The 22,502-nt window shown below is 41.8% G+C and overlaps 1 protein-coding gene across 1 annotated transcript in view; it reads right to left on the bottom strand.

Moving 5' to 3' along the window:
• The window catches only part of FAT1 (FAT atypical cadherin 1), a gene marked incomplete in the record, with an annotated part of 1,563,619 nt that overhangs the window by 255,884 nt on the left and 1,285,233 nt on the right, over positions 1–22,502 (bottom strand). The window contains 1 exon segment of the mRNA XM_044062507.1: positions 16,867–17,094. Within this exon segment, the coding sequence (XP_043918442.1) occupies positions 16,867–17,094 (228 nt within the window).

The following is a 22,502-nucleotide window of genomic DNA, read 5'->3' as shown; positions in this document are numbered from 1 at the left end:
AACAATATGGGTAGAATAATGTTCAAGAGAAGGATGAGTGAAAGTTCACTGAAGGCATGACTTGATCAAACTGTGTAATGTTAAACTGAATAAAGAAAAGTTATGTATTCACCATAACTTTCCATCCGTGTAGTCTACTTTCATTCCTCAACTGTTGGGTTCGGATCTGATTCTTGGATCAGACTTGGCCGCTTCTTCCAGATCATAGACACAAACTCTCCTCCCCTTACCCACAATGCCCTAGTCACCTTATATACCTCAGATCTAGCCTGCTGCCCACAGGCCTACAGAGTAGTGGAGAATTAGGAAATAACAAGCTGGGGCTAAAATAAAGGAACAACGGTTCCTTCAACATCCTTCGATCTTTCCAAGATTAGAGCAAAGTAGGGGGTTCGTAGTATGGAAGTTGAGGAAGAATGAAAATGGACAATGCAGATGGAAAGTTGTGGTGAGCACATTACTTTTTAATCTGATGTTGCCATTTTCATTAATTTCTCAACTGTTGGGACAGAGTAGTCAGCTACTTAAATTAGGGGCCAGTCTAAGGAAAGATATTTTTGAGCACGGCTGAGTCTAAGACTGCTCTTCCCCTACAGACCATATCTAACTTGTAATGAACAATAAAGGTACGAGGATTAGCCCAAGTTGCAGCTGCACAAATATTATCCAAAAAAGTTCTAGACAAAAAGGTTAAAGAAGTTGCCACACACCTGATGGAATGTGCTTTTGCTGGTTTTGGTGAAGGCAAACCTGCTTTTTTATATATAATTGTAATACAAATCAGTCATTAATTTGTCTAAAGCTACTTTAGAAACTGGTGTGCTTAATTTTGATTCAGAAAACAAAAAATGTTCAGATTTCCTCAATTCTTTACTTCTGTGAATGTAACAACGTAACTGTCTATGAACATCCAACAGATGTAACATTTATTTATTGACATTTGTTGACTGGGAAAGTCCACTAGGTCAGAAACCCATTTTCAGTGGAGGCCTGGGGAGAAAAGCTCCACAATTAATACAGAGAAAAATATAGAAACTTAACACGACTGATAAATATAATACACAAGCTTTACAAGAGTTACAAAAACAAAGGATTTGGTAATAGAGTACAAATGCAATCATACATAAGTAAATACAGTACAGTACATATGTACATTATTAAATCTTGGCATTGCATAACACAAGGCAGTACTCGCAGAACAAATAGGGGATTTTAAGCTGCATTACTATCATATATTTTCCTTTGAGAAATTTGGAAAAAAAACTGAAAGGATAATAACCAGATTAATTTTGGATTCTGACAACACCATGGGTAAAAAGCAAAGACTGGTCCATAAAAATACCCCATCCATGTGAAAAAATCAAATAAGGAGGTCTAGAATACGCAGCCTGAAGTTCAGCCACTCTTCTGGCAGAAGAAACAGCAACTAGGAAAACAGTTTTCTAGGTCAAAACTTTTAATTCACACTTAGCCGAAGGTTCAAAGGAGGGTTGGATTAAGGCCCGTAAAATATTTACACCCAAAGGGAAGTAGGATCCTTTAAAGGATGTCTAAGTAGACATGTCCCTCTGAGAATGGATTTGCAAAGCTTGAAGGAAGCTAAAGTACAGTTATTTACTCTCATATGAAAGTTGGAAATGGATGCAAATTTTTCTAACAGTTGAGGTGGTAGAACCTTCTCTGAAAATTGTAGCTAAAAAGTCAAGAACCTTAGAAATCAACGGTGAAAAGGGGTCTAGATTCTTTTCATGTGTCATCATCATCTTTCGGCTTTTCCCGTTAGGGGTCGCCACAGCGGATCATCTCTTTCCATTTCTTCCTATCCTCTGCATCTTGCTCTGTCACACCAACCCCCTGCATGTCCTCTCTCACCACGTCCATAAACCTTATCTTAGGCCTTCCTCTTTTCTTCTTACCTGGCAGCTCCATCCTTAGCATCTTTTTCCCAATATACCCATCATCCCTCCTTCAGCACATGTCCAAACCAACGCAATCTCGTCTCTTGCTTTGTCTCCAAACTGCCCAACATGAGATGACGCTCTAATATACTGACTCCTAATCCTATCCATCCTAGTCACACTGAGTACAAATCTTAACATCTTTAACTCTGCCACATCCAGCTCTGATTCCTGTATTTTTGTCAATGCCACTGTCTCCAACCCATATAACATAGCTGGTCTCACTACCCTCTTGTAGACCTTCCCTTTCACTCTTACTGGTACCAGTCTGTCACAAATCACTCCTGACACTCTTCTCCACCCATTCCACCCTGCCTGTACTCTATTCTTCACCTCTCTTCCACATTCACCATTACTCTGAACTGGTGATCCCAAGTACTTAAACTCGTCCACCGTTACCAACTCTACTCCCTGCATCCTCACCATTCCTCTACCCTCCCTCTCATTTACACACATATATTCCGTCTTAGCCCTGCTTACCTTCATTCCTCTGCTCTCTAGAGCACATCTCCACCTCTTCAGTGTCTCCTCAACCTGATTTCTACTCTCACTACAGATCACAATGTCATCTGCAAACATCATAGTCCATGGGGCCTCCTGTCTGATCTCACTACTGCAAATAAGAAAGGACTCAGAGCAGATCCCTGATGTAATCCCACCTCCACTTTAAACGGATCTGTCACTCCCACTGCAGTCCTCACCACTGTCACACTACCCTCGTACATATCCTGCACCACTCTTACATACTTCTCTGCCACTTCCGACTTCCTCATACAATACCACATCTCTTCTCTAGGCACCTTGTCATATGCTTTCTCCAAGTCTACAAAGACACAATGCAACTCCTTCTGACCTTCTCTGTATTTCTCCAATAACACACTCAGAGCAAACATTGCATCTGTAGTGCTCTTTCCTGGCATGAAACCATACTGCTGATCACTAATCATCACCTCCCTTCTTAACCTAGCTTCTACTACTCTTTCCCACAACTTCAAGCTGTGACTGATCAGTTTTATCTCTCTGTAGTTACTGCAGCTCTGCACATCACTCTTATTCTTAAAGATAGGTACCAAACCACTTTCTCCACTCCTCAGGCATCCTCTGACTTTCCAAAATGTCATTAAACAATCTAGTTAAAAATTACACTGCCATTAATCCTAAGCACCTCCATGCTTCCATTGGGTATGTCATCTAGGCCAACAGCCTTTCCATTCTTTATCCTCTTCATAGCTGTCCTTACTTCCTCCTTGCTAATCGTTTTCACTTCCTGATTCACTATCCCCACATCATCCAACCTTCTCTCGCTCTCTCATTCTCTTCATTCATCAGCCTCTCAAAATACTCTTTCCATCTACTCAACACACACTCCTCTCCTGTGAGTACCTTTCCCTCACTATCCTTTATCACCCTTACTTGCTGCACATCTTCCCCAGCTCTGTCCCTCTGTCTAGCCAATCGGTACAGGTTCTTTTCTCCCTCTTTAGTGTCCAATCTATCATACAACTCTCCATACGCCTTATCCTTAGCTTTCGCCACCTCTCTCTTTGCCATGCGCCTTATCTCCTTATACTCATGTCTACTTTCTTCATCTCTTTGACAATCCCACTTCTTCTTCGCCAGCCTCTTCCTCTGTATACTCTCCTGTACTTCCTCATTCCACCACCAGGTCTCCTTGTCTTCCTTCCTCTGTGCAGATGTCACACCAAGCACCTTTCTAGCAGTATCCCTTACCCAGCTATTCGGTAACTCTCGACTGCCTCCCAGTGCTTATCTTAACTCTTCCCTACACTCCACTTCACAATCACCCTTTTTTAACTTCCACCATTTAATCCTTGGCACTGCTTTCACACTCCTCCTCCTCTTCTTGATCACCAACGTCATCCTACAGACCACCATTCTATGCTGCCACCACTTTACAGTCTCCAATCTCCTTCAGACTGACCCTCCTACATAGGATATAATCCACCTGTGTGCATCTTCCTCCACTCTTGTACGTCACCCTATGCTCCTCCCTCTTCTTAAAATACGTATTCACCACAGCCATGTCCATCCTTTTCGCAAAATCCACAATCATCTGACCTTCTGCATTCCTCTCCTTAACACCATACCTACCCATCACTTCCTCATCCCCTCTGTTCACTTCACCAACATGCCCATTAAAGTCCACTCCAATCACTAGTCCCTCACCCTTGGGTACACTCACCACAACTTCATCCAACTCGCTCCAAAATTTCTCTTTCTCATCCATCGCACACCCAACTTGTGGAGCATATGCACTAACAAACATTCATCATTACACCATCAATTTCAAGCTTCATAAACATCACTCTGTCAGACACTCTCTTCACGTCTAAAACACTCTTGGCATATTGTTCCTTTAGTATAACGCCTACCCCATTTCTCCTACCATCCAGACCATGATAGAACAATTTGCACCCGTTTCCTAAACACCTGACCTTACTTCCCTTCCATCTGGTCTCTTGCACGCACAATATATCAACCTTCCTTCTCTCCATCATATCAGCTAGCTCTCTTCCTATACCAGTCATACTGCCAACATTCAAAGTTCCTACCCTCACTGCTACACTCCTAACCTTCCTCCTCTCTTCCTGCCTTCAGGCATGCCTTTGCCCTCCTCTTCTCCTTCGGCCAACAGTAGCCCAATTTCTGCCAGCACCCTGTTGGCTAACAGTACTGGTGGCAGTCGTTAACCCGGACCTCGACCGATCCGGTATGGAAATATGAAATTTTTGTGCCATAAGTGATGTGGCAGACTTTTTATGCCGGATGCCCTTCCTGACGCAACCCTCCCCATTTATCTGGGCTTGGGACCGGCACAAAGAAATGCACTGGTTTGTGCATCCCCAATGGCTGGGTCATGTGTCCAAAAATCAAATCTTTTCCATTTACTTTTATAAATTTTTCTTGTGGAAGCTTTGTGGGATGATGAAATGATGTGATGAACAGGGGAGGGATAGCCTAGGCCATCTTGCAATCAACAGAACTTGAGAAACCATGCAGTGAACTTGAGGCCTGAAATGTCTGGATGAGCCATGTGTCGGCTGAGACAGGAGGTCTAGAGCTGGATACAGAATCCAGCGCAGGTGTAGAAGATTAGGCCAAAGGAAGGGAAATCAGATCTGCCGAGGTGCAAATAGGGTGCAATAAATACAGCAGTGCTCTTCAATTGAGATGTTTTCTGGGGAAATTTGGGAATGAGGAGAATTAGGGGGTATGCATACAGGAGACCAGGGGGCCAGGTGTGAAGTTGCATTTCTTTCAGGGACTTCCCCACTGGAAGGATCAGGGCAAAGAACCTGCTGCACTTGTTATTGAGATGAGAAGCAAAGAGATCACAGCATGGTTGGCCCCATCGATGGAAAATCCTCTTCATCACCTTCATGTTGAGTGACCACTCATAAGGCATTAAAATAGACCTGCTTAACTTGTCTGCAAGCATGTTGAACTTACCCAGAATTTGCATTGCTATGAGAAAGCTATTGGATGAGATTGCTCACTGCCATACTCTCATAGCTTCTTGACAAAGGGAGTGAGATCTGGTTTCCCCTTGTTTGCTGATATACCAAGACCACGGACACATTTGTCCATCTAAATCACAATAGTCCTGGTTGGGAGATAATCTTGGAAGGCCTGCAACTCTAGGAGGACAACTCTCATCTCCAGGACACTGATATGCGTGTTGGCCTCTTCTGGGGGCTGTGTGCCTTAGACAGTCCTTCCTATGAAGTACCCCACCCTCCGATCTGAGGTGCGTTTCATGGTCACTATGGTCTTAGGTTAAGGGAGAACAAAGATCCACCACAGAAGGTAGTTCTTGCAAGGTTGCATTATTTCGACATGACTGGATACTGAGATGGGACCGTCTACTGAAGGGTCCTCATATGGTACCTTGCCAGTGGTACAACAGTGGCTGCCGCTGACACTGATGCCAATGCTTGGAGTATCAGACGAGCTGAAGGAGAAGAACTTTGAATGATCTTTTTGGCCTGGGACTGAACTGTTTGAATTCAAGACAAAAGGGAGAGATGCTACTGAACAGAACACAGATGAATTCCAGAGTCAGAGTTGGACTGAGTTAAGATTTGTTGTAATTGACAGAAATCCCCAGAAAAAAACATATCTGAAGTAAGTAGTCCCGTGTTTAAATTAGTTGATGTCTAGTTGGAGTGGTCAGGAGCCAGTCATCCTGATATGGAAACACTCGGAATCCCTGCAGTCTCAAGTGAGCCGCAACTAATGCCATGCACTTGGTAAAAACCCTGGGGTTTGTGGTGAGAACAAAGAGCAGTGCTCTGAATTGGTAAAGACTGGCTCCAAGCTGGAAGCATATATATCTTCTGGATCGTCTGTTAATTTTGATGTGATGGCATACATCCTGAAGATTTATTGAGCACATCCAGTTGTCCTTGTGGAGAAACAGAAGAATGGACTGAATCGTGACCATCCGGAACTCTGCATGCCGAACCGTTCAATTTAATTTTCTGAAATCCAAGACTGGTCTCCAGTCCTCCATCTTTTTTGGCACTGAAAAGAATCTTAAATAAGTTCTGTACTCTTTCTGGTCAGGGGAACCTCCTGGATGACTTTCTTTCTAGCAGCTTGTTTATTTCTAGTTTTGCTGCTTTTCTCTGACTGGGTGGAACACTGAAGATTTTGTTTGATACTAGCAGGGGTGGATGGAAAAATGTTGTTATACAACCTCTGGATATTATCCTCTGCACCCGTGAATCTTTTGTAATTTCTAGCCAGACTCTCTGTTGCATGGATAAACAACCCCCAACTGCCTCCAGAGATGGACAGTTGGGCCTCCTTTCAGGAGCGCTAATAGGATATCCCTCAGATGAAAGTATCCCTAGATCCCAAATTATGTGGACCACCTCTGTCACAGAAGTGGCATCTTCCATTTGAGTTCCCCCCCCTGCCCCTGAGGGAAGTACCTCCACATGGATCTTGAGAGGAACCCTTGACGTTTTTGAACATTTTCCGTCCACCTCGTTGGTTCCCACAAAAGGTCCACCGAGAGCCAGGGGTCGAAAAATGTACACCCACAGCAGACAGGGTTTTCTCTTCCTGCTCAAACTTAGAGAGCATGTCTTTTACTTTGGAGCCAAATAAGGAGGTTCCGTCAAAGGAAGAGGTGATGAAAGAAGATTTGAAGGGATCTGCAAAGTCGCACAAGTCCATGTAGGCATGCCTTCTGATGGAAATGCTTGAACCTGCTGCCCTTGAGGTACCTTCACCTGTGTGGGACATGAGCCTCACGGATGAATTTGAAATAGTCTGAAGGGAAGCCAACTGCAAGGAAACAGTATTCTCTACCTCGAAGGATGTGGTCCCAGAGAAGGATTTGGAAAGTTCTTTAATCAAATCCCTCTGAAGTCTCGTAAAATGTCTTCAATAATTCAGTAAGCTAAAAGTGAAAGTCGCTGGAGCACAAACACTCTTCCCAAAACTGTCCAGCACCCTAGACTCCCTGTTAGAGGGGTGCATAGAGGAACTTTGCTCTGCCAGTTCCTACGACCGTGGCATCAACGGGTACTCCTTTACTCCAATGTGTTCTATCCTTAGGTGGTGCCAGGATACTTTCTGGTCTCTTAGGGATAGGCTCAATTGTATCAGGCTCCTTCCACTCATCGAGAGACGGAACACAGACTCCTCTTAGGAAGGGTTATCGGGGGACCAATCACCCCTTTGTTTTACGAGTTCTAAGATGTCTCCAAATGAAACATCATTGGGTGGTGATCTGTGGGACTCTTCTCCACCATCAAAAATAATGTCCTTGGTGACAGGCTAAATAATGTCCTTGGTGAAAGGCTCTTGTGGACAGTCTAAGTGGCTCCTTTTACACTTCTTTCAAGGAACATCCTCATATAACCTGCTGGGTGGTCTAGAGACTGGTTCGAGCTGGCTGCCTCAGTGGAACTGATAAATGAGGCTCTGGATGCAGAATTGAAGGGAATGGGGAGTGTCAGCCAAAGGAGGAAGAGAAGTATGAATTCTGGGAACAGAGAAGGCTCATTCCACTACCCTGAAGGCAGAATACCTGAGACAGAGAGACACAGATGGATCTGATAAGGCAGGCATAAAAAACAAATAACAGCAATCCAAGACCAGGAAGCAGAGCAGCAGAAAATACTGAATGTAAATCAACGTCCTTTATTTTAAAGAAACCACAAACAAACTTTTACCACAAGCGCTTTCACTCAGATAATTCTGAGCTTTATCAAGTGGTTTCTTTAAAATAAAGGACGTTGATTTACATTCAGTATTTTCTGCTGCTCTGCTTCCTGGTCTTGGATTGCTGTTATTTGGTTTGCTGCTAACTTTCGTTTAGGCATAAAAAACATCTGATCCCTTCACCCCGAAGGTCAACTACTTGAGGAGGGAGTTGGAGCCAAGCTGCCCAGCACCAAAGCTCTGAGGGCTAGAGATGGCTCCGACATCCTTGGAGTCAAATCCAACACCCAGAGCCAGCACTGATGCTACAGCTCTGAGAGTCATCCGGCTCCAAAGTACTTGGCACCAGACAACTCAAAGGCAATATTGGAGTCGAAGATGCTGACATTTTGGATCTGAGGCAGACTCGGGCACTTTCAGATCCGATGGCTTCGAAACCGAAGGTCAGACAGGAGGAGGAGCTAACAGCAGAGGTATAGTACTAACAAGGGTCTCCAGACACAATGGGGGTCACAGCTGGAAGAACTCCCATTTGTATCTGCATCATGAGAAACGTCATCATTTTGTCCACATCTGCTTTGATTAGTCATTTGGAAGACTGAATGGATGAGATCGTGGATGAGGGCCTTGAGTGGTGCCGAGGACACTGTGCCAGAAAAGCCAATGGTACCTGAGAGGTGATTAGATCTGGCAATAACTGAATTGAATGGATCAATGATGATTTATTGAATCTAGGCTTTGGATCTGAAGCCGTCAGATCCAACTTTTTGGCTCATTTAAGAGGAGGTTCTGATTACAGAGCCAAAGCAACAGATGTTATCGGATCCATTAATCTCTTCCAAGATTCTTTTGTAAGATCATCTCCTTTTTTGTCTAATCTTTTTGGGGCTTGAGCCCCATAAGCTGTAGATGCAGGTTTAGAGGGCAACAAGCCCTTAATAATCAACTTTTTTTTACGGTCGATTAAGGCACGGGTATGAAACCCTTTAAATTTACCACAGCTGAAGTCCAGGTGGGAAGGCCCTAAACAATACATGCACTTGGAATGTGTGTCTGAATTGGGTATTTTGCAGCTGTAGGCCACACTTTTTTAAACAATGAAAGTTTGTCAGACATCATAAAGCAGAAACAAATAAGCAAGTTAGAATTTTTTTTCTTTTAATAGGAAAAAGAAATTACCAACAATGGTAAATAAAAAAGGTGCATTAAATAGTACAACACAGGGACAGGATACCAGCGATGGTATTGAAGAAGAGTAAAAGGGAAAGAGGATGAAACCTTAGAAGTAACTAGGGTTAAAGGGAGGAAAGAGAATGAAAGACATAAAAATTATTAGAAATATATAGCAAAGCAACAAACTCACAAAACTGTTAAAAGCTCACTTGAAAATTCAGTGACCACATCAGAACACTATGGCAGCAAGCAAGATCTGAGGTATGTAAGGTGACTAGGGCATTACGTGTAAAGGAAGGAGCTCAAGAATTTCAGTGTCTATGTTCTTGAAGAAGCGGCAAAGTCGGATCCGAGGATCGGATCCGAACTCAACAGTTGAGGAATGAATGAAAATGATATCATCAGATTAATGGTTATGAAAGAAACCATAAATGTACAATGTATGAAACGGAAACAAATCTTTGCAATGTTTTTTCTTTTTTATAACATATGTGTATCCATGTCACAGTGTAATATGTGAAGTTAAAGCAGTTCAAAAAATGTTCCCAAAGATATTATGGAACCCCAACAATACAGTCTAGACGGTAGAGATACTAATATCAAGAAATGGATGAAAGCACTTAAATTCTAGTGAGGAGTGGGGATGACTAACCTACACATTCTCCTCCTGAAAACAGAAAGGCCACTACTCCTCCCTCACAAATCAAGAACGCAGCAGAGTTTGGGTTGCAGCCAAAACACCAACAGAGATGCACCCGAGGGGTTCCCAACAGATGCACAGAATGGGAATACAAAAGACCATCTGGCCTCATTCAAGAAAGAATTCCTCTTACAGAAACAGCAACAAAAGAGCAAAATGAGGGAAAATATCCCCTTCACAGAGCAAGAGAACAACTTCTTAAGGTCACTAACCACATGTGGAGATTAGACTAAAGAGCACTCATCCTGTGAACATTGAGTACAGACAACTGCTGAATCACTCCTTGACTTAGAATAGCTTCATTCACTCAGTTCTGTGGAGGCACAAGCTTAAGCCTACAGTGAGAGTCACGGTATTTGCATACTCCTAAACACAGAGTCCCAAGAGGTCTTTCATGAATTTGGATTAAAAAACAATGAATTAAGATTTTACCTTCATTACAATAACCTTTGGGGACTAGGAGAAAGCCAAAGGGGAATTTCTGGCCTGGAATGTCAGTGCTGTTGGCCACTAAAAGCAATTCATCCAGGTAAAGTAACACAGATGGCTCAAAGCAAACTCTTGCTACCATCATGGCGATGCATTTCAGGTAGACTGGAAATGGAAATGACTAACTCTACACAGAGGAGTAAGTAATCATTGAAACACTTTTTGTCATGGTGTACTCAAGTGTGCTGCAGGTCCAAAAAGTACATACATTCTCTTCTGTGTAAAAGAGGGGAGAAAAGCACTGAACAGAGGCAACACAGAACTTTACTTTTGGAATTTTAAAGGTTTAGTATGCTTAGATCCAAAATTGGCTAAATGTCTTTTTATCACCATAAAGAACTTGAAGAAAACGTCCAACCTCCACTGCCAGCTGTCAAGTAGATAAAAATGTCTCCTTCATGGAGAATGCTGAAGGCCTCCTAGGATGTGGCTACACTGGCTGCAGAGATTATCACAGAGGTGAAAGGAACCTAGTGGTTCAAGACAGAAAAAAGTGCAAAGAATGGACATACCAGACTTCCTACTCTACATCCAGTCCATCACTGCTGGACAGAGAGAGATCGCCACACCAGCTACCCCCTGGAAAGGAGTCAGCTGCATGTACTAAGGAGCGAGAGGAGAGCACCAGGACTGCTGACATCAGTCGTGCAATGGTGCATCACATTCTTGTGGTAATACCAACATCATCTTTTAACAGCACCCCAGCTTCTGCTGAGTGGAAAAGTTCTACTGAATGCAATACTGCCTATTACTGCTGGTCCTAGAAGTATCAACAGACAGCACAGGATCACTGTTGCTGTCCAGAATAAAAATGCAAGTAACTAGTCGGAGCCTTTTCAATGACTCTAAAGGAAAACTAAAAGAAAGAAAAACCCAACCAGGGTTTAACACAGTAACTAATCACACAATTCGGACCACTGCACACTGAAGCCAAGGTAGACAGGTGAACCTTTAATCCAAGACTAAGCGCTTTCACCATACAAACATGGCATCCTACACCCAAACTACACCCTTTAGCTCAAAAAGCATTTCACCACATAAGGACATCTAAGGTACTAATAATACATCAGGATTACTCCAAGTGTTTCTTATAATTTTTTTAACTTCTTATGTACCAAAATGGTTGCCATGTGGACTGTCATTCACTGACTAGGTTTTTTCTCTATCTTTCTGTCCTCCCTAAATTATGACAGTGTTTGTCTTGTATGCAAAGTGAAAGGAGGGGTAAGCCTGTGAACAAGCAGACTGTATCTATATGGCTAAAACACAATCTGTTTTTGCTACTCCTTTCATGGCAAAGCCCTTCTAGGCTACATTAAGGCACATTCCAATAGAGATACAGCAGCTACCAGGGGTGTTAAATCTTAGTCCAGTTTGGAACAACTGCCTATGTAACCAGTCCATACCTTCTCCAAATATTACCCCCTAGGTCATGCATTCAGGGCCAGGCAAAGTTTGCTGTGACCATCCTTCAGAGTCTGATCTATTCAAAACTTTCTCAGGACCAACCATCCACTGGTTCCTGAGCTCTGGGATGGAGGTGGGGATAACAAATACAGTTTTATTCATGGGAGGATTATCAATGGGCCATTAATGTATTTTGGAAATGTCTGAATGCAAGAGGATATCCCTTGGTTCCATACTAACAGTGTAAAGGACATGCACATTTTTTCAACCAAAATAGGCAAACCGCCTTCTTTTCTTGTTACTAGAAAGGGTATTGAGTCCTTCAAGTAAGCTTAGCAGTCCCTAGCCCAAGATACTTTTATCAGACTATGACACTAGAAATTCTCTCACATATAATTAAAATTTCTGCAGAAGATGCCATCAGCAGGGCAGCATGGTGAAATGGTCTCACTGTTATTCTAAGGCCAAAGAAACCAATTCAAAATCTGCTAAGACTTCCTCCTCATAGTTTGAATTTAAAAGAGGGGAACTCCCTATTTCTTTTGATTAGGATACCTACTTCAGAAGCTGGCAACTATTCTGCCCGAGGACTACCCCTGTGCCATGTGGTCACAAATTTCTCAGCAAATATTTTCCAGTCAAAACAAGAAGAGATACAGTTGACTCTATAGCATGTGGTAAAAGCCATAACTATAACCCAGATGACTCAAGATCAACCAGCATCCATGGTGCTGAAGGAGCCAGTAAATGACAGCAGAAGTGACTGGTAGGCATCAGCTCATTCCTCCATGAAAGGGAAGTGAACCAACCGGCTATAATGCTACCACCTAAGGGAACACAAGTGCTTTGCATGCAGATTATGTGCCCTGAAATTGGTTCCGTCAAACCTTGTCAGTGGGGTGCCCTTTATGGAGCATGTGAGGGAAGCTGTATCGTCATGGAGAAGGCAGAGTTGGCCCTTGTGTCTGAGCATGTGCACATCAGGTGTTGGTGAAGGGTTGGGTCAGTAAATGAAAATTACCACAAGGCTGCATTGTGACCCACTTCTGTTCCTGTAATGGGGAACAAATGAGTGAATTTGTAGTGAGGCCTAGATGATCAGCAGGACAAGAGAAAAACAACATTTTAAAAATGTGAAAATGGGTAAAGTCTATGGCAACTGCTTGTAAAAGGGCATCTCATCCTTCGTTTCCTGTTATTCTTGAACTGGTACTAGAGTCTCCACCAAGCAGCAAAACATTTACCTAAAAACTGACACTAACCTTCTTCTCCCTGATTGTTTGTTATAGCCATGACAGCCTTGGATGGATTTCTGAAATCCTAACAATGATAATGCTATTTCAGTAACACTGTTGTCATCTATTTTGGCATCCTGGACTGCAGATGTTTGTGTTGTCTGGTTGGCCTTACCTCAGATTAGTGTAGCAAACATTATGAATATATTTCATGACTTTGCGAGGGCATCAGCCTTGAGGTTGAACATGACTAAGACAAAGCTCCTTCCCTCGGCACATCCAGTGAAAGTAAAATTATAGGAGTGGGAGAATTTTGGTATTCATGCCCTTGCATGGAATCTGCATACCACACTTCCACTTACTCCAGCTGACATCTAACAATTTTCAACAAAATAGCGTAAGTAAAAAGGAAGGTTCCTCAATGGGACAATTATCAGGTAAATGATCGAAGCACAGGTACCAACAACCAAACAGCAATCAGTCCGACAAATGCACAAACATTTAGGCTAATGGGCAAGACAGTCTGGGGATCCACACTCTTATATCCATACCCCAACACAACAGTTGAGGTCATGTGTTGGATGTACGACCTAGGGAAGGTAAAGCTTTGATACCCTAGCTGGACGTAAGTGGTGACAAACCCATATGTCAGTAATACTGCAACAGTGATTTCAGTTAGGACTTCTTACCCTGCAAGATAGTGTCTAGGGTGGAATATTGTGGAACCTGGCTGGATATGAATATGTCTTGTGTGAGTCATTTAAATGCCAACCCACTATCCATGATTTTACTTCATTAAAAGTAGAACCATGAATGAGCTCAACTTAACCTCCTTGAGTCAACTACAGATAGTTAAAATGTCATTCCTTCCCAATATTCTGTTTATCATTACACATTTATCCCTTGGAGGGTCTGACACCTTTTGATGTGGCCAAAACTAGGCCAAGGTCACACCCCTCTCACCTCCCATAACCCCACCCTTCTCCTCCCCTCTCCACACCCACCCACTTCATGATGCTATTCTCACGGAAGGTGAGCAGAAATGCCCTCTTTTCCATTTGAGTTGCCTTTTTTCCTGCAAATTTGCTAGTTTTTTTCTGTAAAAAAAAAAAAAAAAAACAGTAAATCTGCTGATTTAAGAAACTCAGATATTCTTTTTCTTGTTTTGAAACAGAATACCAGAGTCTGTAAAGTGTTTTACGGACTATTGGACAATCCATTTGATTTTCGGACAGTCCAGAAAAAAAACTGATAGGTGGCAACACTAAACTTTGTTGTGTTTGTGCCATATTTAAAGGAATGGCAAAAGTTAATTAAGAGCTTTGTCTAGTAAGGGGAAAGACCTAGTATACTCTGGAAAACAGTTTTTGCTTCTTTCCGACTAGGTGGTTTAGGACTACCAAACCTGCTAGAGTACCCTTAGTCAGCAAAAGGTTGGCAATGTTTTATACCTAGGAAAAAGCCTAAGTCTGCATGGTTCCCGGTTAGGTTTCAAAACATTAATAACCCATACAGTTCAAGGAAGTGGCTTTTTCTGCAGAGTTTGGTGTCTGGGCTAGTTAGAGGTTTGGTTCGGGAGGTATTTTGCATGTCAGAACAAATGCAAGAGAAGGGACAGATGTTTCTGCCCACTGAGAAAAAGGCCCTACTCAAGCATTTGTATAGATAATCAGATTATTTATTGGCAGGATCGGAGAGGGCAAGAAATGTTTATGTAATGGATGTCATGGGTGGTGCACAATGGCTTTTTGGCAATTACAGATGCCTGGTGGATCATAAACGATCAATGGCGGTATGTCATGGGGGCACGTTGGGAAGATTCATACATTCGTTTCCATACAGCACATCTGTAAACCAAAGACAGTGTTGTGGTTACAAGGTAGAAGTACAAAAATTAGAAGAGATGTTATGGTTTGGGAGTGAAAAGGTAATACTGAATTTATTTTATAACCATGCCACTGCTTTATTTCTGGAAAAAGTGGGGAATATGTTCAACAAGTGGCAGGGATTATTACACTGTGCACTCAATTAGCAGGAGTAAGAAGCAATGTTGAGGGTGTTGTATATATTAATTACCTACCCCAATGATAAGATCTAGGTTTTTAAATGTCTCAATTTCTTGCAATATTCCCCTATGCTTTTCAAGGAGAAGTTAAAAAAGGGGACAGAGTTTGTTGGAGGATTGGATAATCAGATACAGACTAATTGCATATGGTGTGGTTTTGTGAGATAATAGCACAGGTTTGGATAAAATTATAGATGCAATTAGATAGGCACTAAGGATTCCCATACCTAACTCAAATGTAAATGTTTGGTTGTTAACTATACCATCACGGAATTGGGTCATCAACCACAGCATGGAGATGGTTAAGGATAACAGCATTGTTGTGAAACACAATCTTTTAAGCACTGGAAAATGCTCCCTGCAGACTGGTTGAATACTTTTGAATACAATAAATATTAATCGGTTTTCTTGTCTTAAGTAATCTGTAGCCTAGCAAGAGTATTATGATAACGAGTGTAGGTTACAAAAGTCAATGTCGTCTTTTATTGTTGACTGGCTATTGTTTTGTCATTAGGAATTGATTAAAGAATAGTTCTTAAATAAAGTCAGTATTGTTATATTAAAAAAAAAGAAACTAAGACCAGGATCTTTGATTTCTTGCTGGGACAACTCTTCTCGACAGCCATTTTTCATACACACCTGGGGGGAGCATGTCAAATGAATCAACACCTTCCCTCACGAAGTTAACATTTTGAACATTTTTCTCAGAAAGCATTTTCACTAAAACTTTTCAGTATTTTTTTTTTTGCAGGTGAGCAAGACCCTAAATGTACAGAAAAGGGAACTTTCCACAGTTGGCAAAAGTGATTTCAGCAAAATATTTTCATTGAAACAGCAGTTGTCAAAACTACCTTTGCTCTACCAAAACGTTCCCACACATGGACACTGGCATTGAACCCAACATCTCCAGAACTTCTAAACAAGCACAAGTGAAGATGACATGCACAATCCCACTGCCTGCCTCTGGAAATATTAGGAAATGTCACAGAAAGCTGTACCTTTAATAATTTTTATCTCTGAGTGGAACCAAGGACTGCCAACAGACTTAACCACCAAATTAAGCATCGCTGCATGGGGGAAATGTCAAATGATCTTTTGTGCAAAATAAAGCCTTCCTAATATGACTGGGTTTGACTGCTTGGCATTTTTTCCTAGGCTACCAAAACTTTTTCAACAAGTAGTAATGAGAAGCAGAAAGGGGAGGAAAATTTCATTAAATTTCATTAATCTACTAAAGAAACATACAAATCTTTGAAAGAGTGCATTTTTAACTATACAATGAATCCAAACATTGTACAGTCATTTCCAAAAGGTCTATGTTCTAGAAAACAGAAGTTACTATATACATCTAAAGCAAAAATGATCAGTATTATACTTTCACAAACCTACAAAACAAATTAAAATAGACAAAACCCATCCTTAATAGCATCACATTTTGGTTCTCATCTCACCAGTTTTGAACCACCAAAGCTATGAACTGTGCATGAAATGACCAATATACAATTTTGCAATACATAACATATCTATAGAAATAATTTACTAGCTTACAGAACATATGAAAAAAAAATCAAAGAAATCAGTTACAAAGTTACTGAAAACTAGCACATATATTATTCCTAACCTCATTATGTAAAGTCTTACCTGCATCAGTGGCCTGAAGTTTGGTCAGTGGAGTTTTGGGCTCAGTGTTCTCAAACACAGATACCGTGTATGAATCAGATGAAAATTCTGGTGGGTTATCATTCACATCTTCAACAATCAAAACAATGTCAGCCTTGCAAAATTTTCCTCCTCCATCTGTAGCTCTAGCTTCAAGACTGTAAACAGCTTGCTGCTCACGATCCAGTGAGGCATAGGTACGCATCTCACCTACACAAATATTTGATACCAAAGTTCAAATTGACAGCTGTACCACAATATACCAGTACTTGAACATAAGACATGCAGAACCATCCTAACTTTTGTTTAGCTTTGCAAGCTCCATCTAGCTTTACAAACAACATGTACAGGATACAGACACTAGAATATAACACATCTAAGCAAGCATGTTACCACATGAGAAAAGATGCATCTGAAAATGATAAAAGATATCTGAACAGAATTATTATATAAAAAAAAGATACAAATATATATGGTAGTGGTCAGCATTTCAGCTGATCGTCAGGAAGTCCATATGCAGTGGTCAGCAGCAATGTCTATCTCTTGCGCTCAGCACACATCCCCTCCCTTCAGTATTCTGCAATGACAATGAACTGTGCCAGCTGACCATGGATGAACCCACGACACACAAGTGAGCTGCATCACAACAACGCAAGCTGAACTAGTACACAAGATTATAAACCTGCAACAATAACAGGGCTAAGGACACCTGAAGTAGGTGGAGGGACCATCCAACAAGTTGAATGGAGGGAGAGTAAGCAGTTCTCACTTCAGGGGGTCTTCTCAAAGCAGATTTGATAGGTACACATACTTGTAACATCCTGATTTAACGGACCCCTAGCACTGGATAACAGCTGGAAAGAAAAATGGTGAGGACAAAGTCATCCTCTCATGAAGTATCCCTGACTGCACTGGCCAAACATTGCAAGCAATGCAACATGGAAATTGGAGAGCACATGCTTGTCGAGTTCCGTCTCCCCAAACAAGCATTAAGGAAACAAACTGTTCTTTCTTCCTCAGTTCGTGCTTCCAAATCACGTAAATTGTGAGCAGCCTTGGTGCAAGTACACTTTTTTTAACTGTTGGACTTAAATTACTTGGTTTTAAATTTACTTTTAATCAGAAAACATTCAGCACATTGCGAATAATAACTGGAATGTGCAGACTGATGTAATAATTGCAGTGTGCATACATCAGTACATCATTCTGCACACTACAATGATTTCTTTTCACCTTTTTTGGGGGAGGGGGGCTGCCATGCTATATATTTTTTTCATCATTTCTACTGCCTTCAACTTAAAATGCTGCGGCTTTCTCTGGCTTTGGCCACCTCCAGGGTTTTAACTCAAACAACACACAGAATTTGGACTGTGCCTGCTTTTTACTTCATCCCTGTCTCATCTGATAGATGAGATGCTGACTTCTGCAGTTCTCTCTCTGGATGCACCTACTAGACTGATTTGAATTCTGTTTTACCTTGCCAGTTCATTCTGTGATATTAACTTTAAATAAGTATTTGGCTTTACTGCATCATTTATCACTACTGTTTTGATGTTCTGCTGTCCAGCTGGATGCTGCTTCACCATTTAAGTTATAGTCTTGGGACTAAAGTTTAATTAGATATGCTACCATTTATATAATCACCACTCTATATAGCCCAAGCCAAAGCATCATTCACTATCTAAAGAACTCCCTCATAAGGCTGTGCTCTTTCTGACCTCAGAATGTTTCGTCACCTCTTGCTCTTGATGGATGTGCCTTTATATGCTAAAGGAAATGGCAGGGTGCTACAATTAATCTGTCATGATGCACTTGGACCACTCGGAAATGCTGGGTATTTTAGTGAGAATGTCCTGGCCTGTGGCTAAACAAATCTTATGTCAAATTATAACCCTCTATGATGCAACCCAAGGCTCTGCAACCAGACAAGATTAGAGAGACATTAATACTATTGGTTCCCTCTGAAGGAACTGCATTCCAACAAAGTACATCTGTAACAAGAGCAGCATTATCCTAGACCTGCTGTGTGAAAATGACATTATTGTTATTACACAGACGACTAGATGAAAATTTCAGTCCTCACATTGTGGCTACTGCCCTCTGCATTTCACAGCTCTAGCTTGGGCAAGATGTTGAGGGTCAGCAATTTGCTTTTGCCCCAAGCTGAGTCTAACATTGAAAAAACAGACAAAACATCAACTACCTTTGAGTCCTTCATAAGTGGAACAGCAAATAGAGTTTCATCTAGTTTACTGTCCACCCTGTAAGTGTGAGGAAGTTTCAAGAGTTTACAGACTTCTTCAGTGACATGGAGTTTAGGGCAAGCTCATCTGCACAGTGGCCTGCCTGCTGGAGAAATCTGGTCCACCATAGGCTTCATAGTAGCCTTCCAAGCCCGTAATTCATTTACTGCCATAATAAATTGAACTTGCACTACAGATTTGAAAAAAAGCTTTTAGCTTCCTTTTTCCTAATACAGCCGGGAATTATGCAATATTATGCTATCAGCAGTCCTACATTTCTTAACTCACTTAAGGCAGTTCACAGAACTGGCACAACCATGCCCTTCTCCCTGATACTTGAAATACTGTGAACTACACTACACTACATACACCCTTTTACCTGTTCAGAAAGCAGCTGAAACAGGACTCCACTGGCTCAGTGGCAGCATAAGGATTACTGCCTTGAAATGGAAAGCAGAAGTGTGTTCAAGTTGAATATGATGTCTGGACCTCCTGCTGGTAAGTTTATTAAAATTAATTTTTGGCAGGCAAAACCATAACTGTGGGCATTAACAACAGTAATGTAAGAGAACTAGCACAGATAATGTAGGATGCAGCTGCAAAGATAGCTGCCATAGGTTCATCTCTTAAAGCCAACATAGCTGCTGGTAGATGTGAGCTGAAACCCCTCTATAGTCGAGGAGAAGGCTGAAACTTGTGGGAAAAACAAATAATGTACAGCCAGCTTGCAAAAAAGGGCCTACATCTGGCCATCTCCTTAAGCATCTTTAAGGACCATGCCAAGAATAGTCCTCTCATAGTTTCATAGCTTAGTACTAAGCTAACTGCCCTTGCAAGCTATTTTACGCCTAGCCAATTATCCCTTGTGAGCCTCAAACCCTACACCTTGCGTTTGTAAGACAAACACCTTAGCCATTAAGCCACCCTCACACTCTGTACCATTTCTTTTTAACATTTTTTTTCTCCTGCCACATGCCTGACTACTGCCTCAACACTGTCCATCCATTGTGCATCACTGGGGACAGAACCAATCATGGCACAGCTTCTCATCCAAGCAGCCTCTACATGGCAGAGTCAAGAACACATTCCTCGACCATTAACTACATGCAATGCACCTCTCTCTTTTCAATAGGTGCCAGCACTGTCACAGACTAGAAAGCCTTCCCTTCCACCAGGATGGATGACTCTGCTTCTTGTCAGCTCTCTCCTACTTATCTTCAATCTTCACTGGTTCTTCCAGCTTCTGGGTTTGTTAGTTCATCCCAGGACATCCGTAATTTGGTCAGAGTTTATCCCTCTGTGCCATGGAGAACTGACTGAAAGAGATAAACTCTGCTATGGGAAAGCCCCATCTTCTCTGATCTAACTTCCATCTCAGACCACCTTTCAATTCCTCCCTTTCCTACCAGTTTGTGGCTTTCCTCTCCTTTGTCCGTCTTACTATCGTTTTGCATGTGTCTAAAGCATTTTTCTGCCACTTGGAATCTCTTACTTCCTTCTTTAGCCAAAGTGAATGCATCTCAATTAAGCTACTCATCCTTTCATCAACTTTAAAAATGCATCTCATTCAATCCTGAACATAAACCCCAATACCCCACTTTGTGCTCCCTCTTTTTCTAAATACACAGTGCATATAAGTTGGCACCATATTCCAGTCTTTACCAGAGAAGTCCAAAAAGTTTCTTTAATCAGTATGGTTTATGACTAGTTCAGTAGTACTGCATGCAATTGACTTCACTGCTTCCCTTCCACCAGAGCTCCTAGAAAAAAAAAAAAAAGCACAATACTCCACTTATTAGAGCATTTGTTGAGATATTTATTGCCTGCTGTATTCCACCCCCCCCCCCCATCTGCCTATGCATTTTGATCCTTTCTTATTCTTACTGGTAAATCTCTGTGTTCCATCACTTCACTCTAAACCTCAATCAGTTCATAATGTACAGCTCTGCATTTTCTCATCTGTGCAGCAATCGTTTATTCTCCCATACTCTCTGCTCATTACTCCATCATTGAACTTCACTATTTTTTCACTGTTCGTACATTTAGCACTGAGAAAGTTGCCTTCTTCCCACACTACTGTACATCTCACAGCTCATCCTCTGTCTTAATTTGTCACCCCATGGCCTATTCTGCCACATTATCCTTTTCCAAATAAACATTCACAGGTAGTATGATGTCCCTTTTTCCTGAACACTCAAAGTTTGAACTATTCCATCCAGTATCATGCGGACAGTAGCTCTCTCAATATAAATGCACCATCTTTGCAATCACAGCTTTCTCCTGTAACCTCATTAGTCCTTTTTCCATAGTGCCTCTAAATTCTGACTTCATTCTTTTTTCCCCTTATTGTGTTAGACACAAAATATTCTCTGCAGACCGATACCCTGCATGCTAAACCTCTGACATAATTTTTACAATATCCATCCCACACCTGTCCTGTTTAGAGAACAAGAGGGTCACAACTGAGCAACAGTGTGAGGATCAGAATAAAGGACTCCTCCTCCTGGAAGCAAATTCCTGAGAAATCACACTGTCAAACTGTACTTTCAGTTAGTTCCATGTGTGGGCATTTGTGTGTGCGCATGGGGGGGGGGGGGGACTTGGGGGGGGGGACTACTTAAAGGTAGAATTAATGGAAAACAAGGGTTGTAGTTGTTTGCTGCAGTGATACAAATCATGAACTCCTTAGAATACAATACCTGTTCTGCCTGCACTGGGAGCACACAGGGATAAATCCCCTTAACTATGGCCTAGATGAAACCAGTTCAGTTAGTGGCTCAGGTACTTGCCGACGCAGGCAGGGAGGATGTGCCCATCTGGTGTATGGAAAGATGCGCACACACACACACACACACACACACACACACACACACACACACACACACACACACACACACACACACAACTTCACAATCAATCCTTGGTGGAGGAGAGGAACACGTGGGAAACATCATCATTGGGGTATGGTTAAAAATGAGTCACAAATACTGGTATGGACAATGTACCAGCATAGCCCACCACATGCCTTCCTGGAAAAGGATGAGCAAGTGTAGGGGTGGGTTCTTCTGGAGGGAAGATGCTGCATCAGCTTGTCTCACTCTCCCCACTGGCCATCAATATAGTTTAGAGCTAATCGAGAGAAAGCTATGCTACCTGAGTTCACAAGACCTGGTGGATGAAGACAGACCTTGAGAGCAGCTGATGGTCTGCTGTGGGGATCTAAAAATGGCACAAAAAGAGTTGCACTATCTGTTTTGAAGGGGACAGGTATAGAAAACAAATCTTGAATTAATTTAGTCATCTTTTCAGGCATCACTTCCCCATATCTTCTTCTCTTTAACCACATTTTCTAGTTTCTTTACATTTTTCCTTCTC

This window comes from Protopterus annectens, chromosome 2.part1 (assembly GCF_019279795.1).
Source record: "Protopterus annectens isolate FY-2018-M chromosome 2.part1, PAN1.0, whole genome shotgun sequence".
NCBI classification, from domain to species: domain Eukaryota; kingdom Metazoa; phylum Chordata; order Ceratodontiformes; family Protopteridae; genus Protopterus; species Protopterus annectens.
The sequence above is the reverse complement of the archived record's forward strand: the minus strand, read 5'-3'. Positions and strand labels throughout refer to the sequence as shown.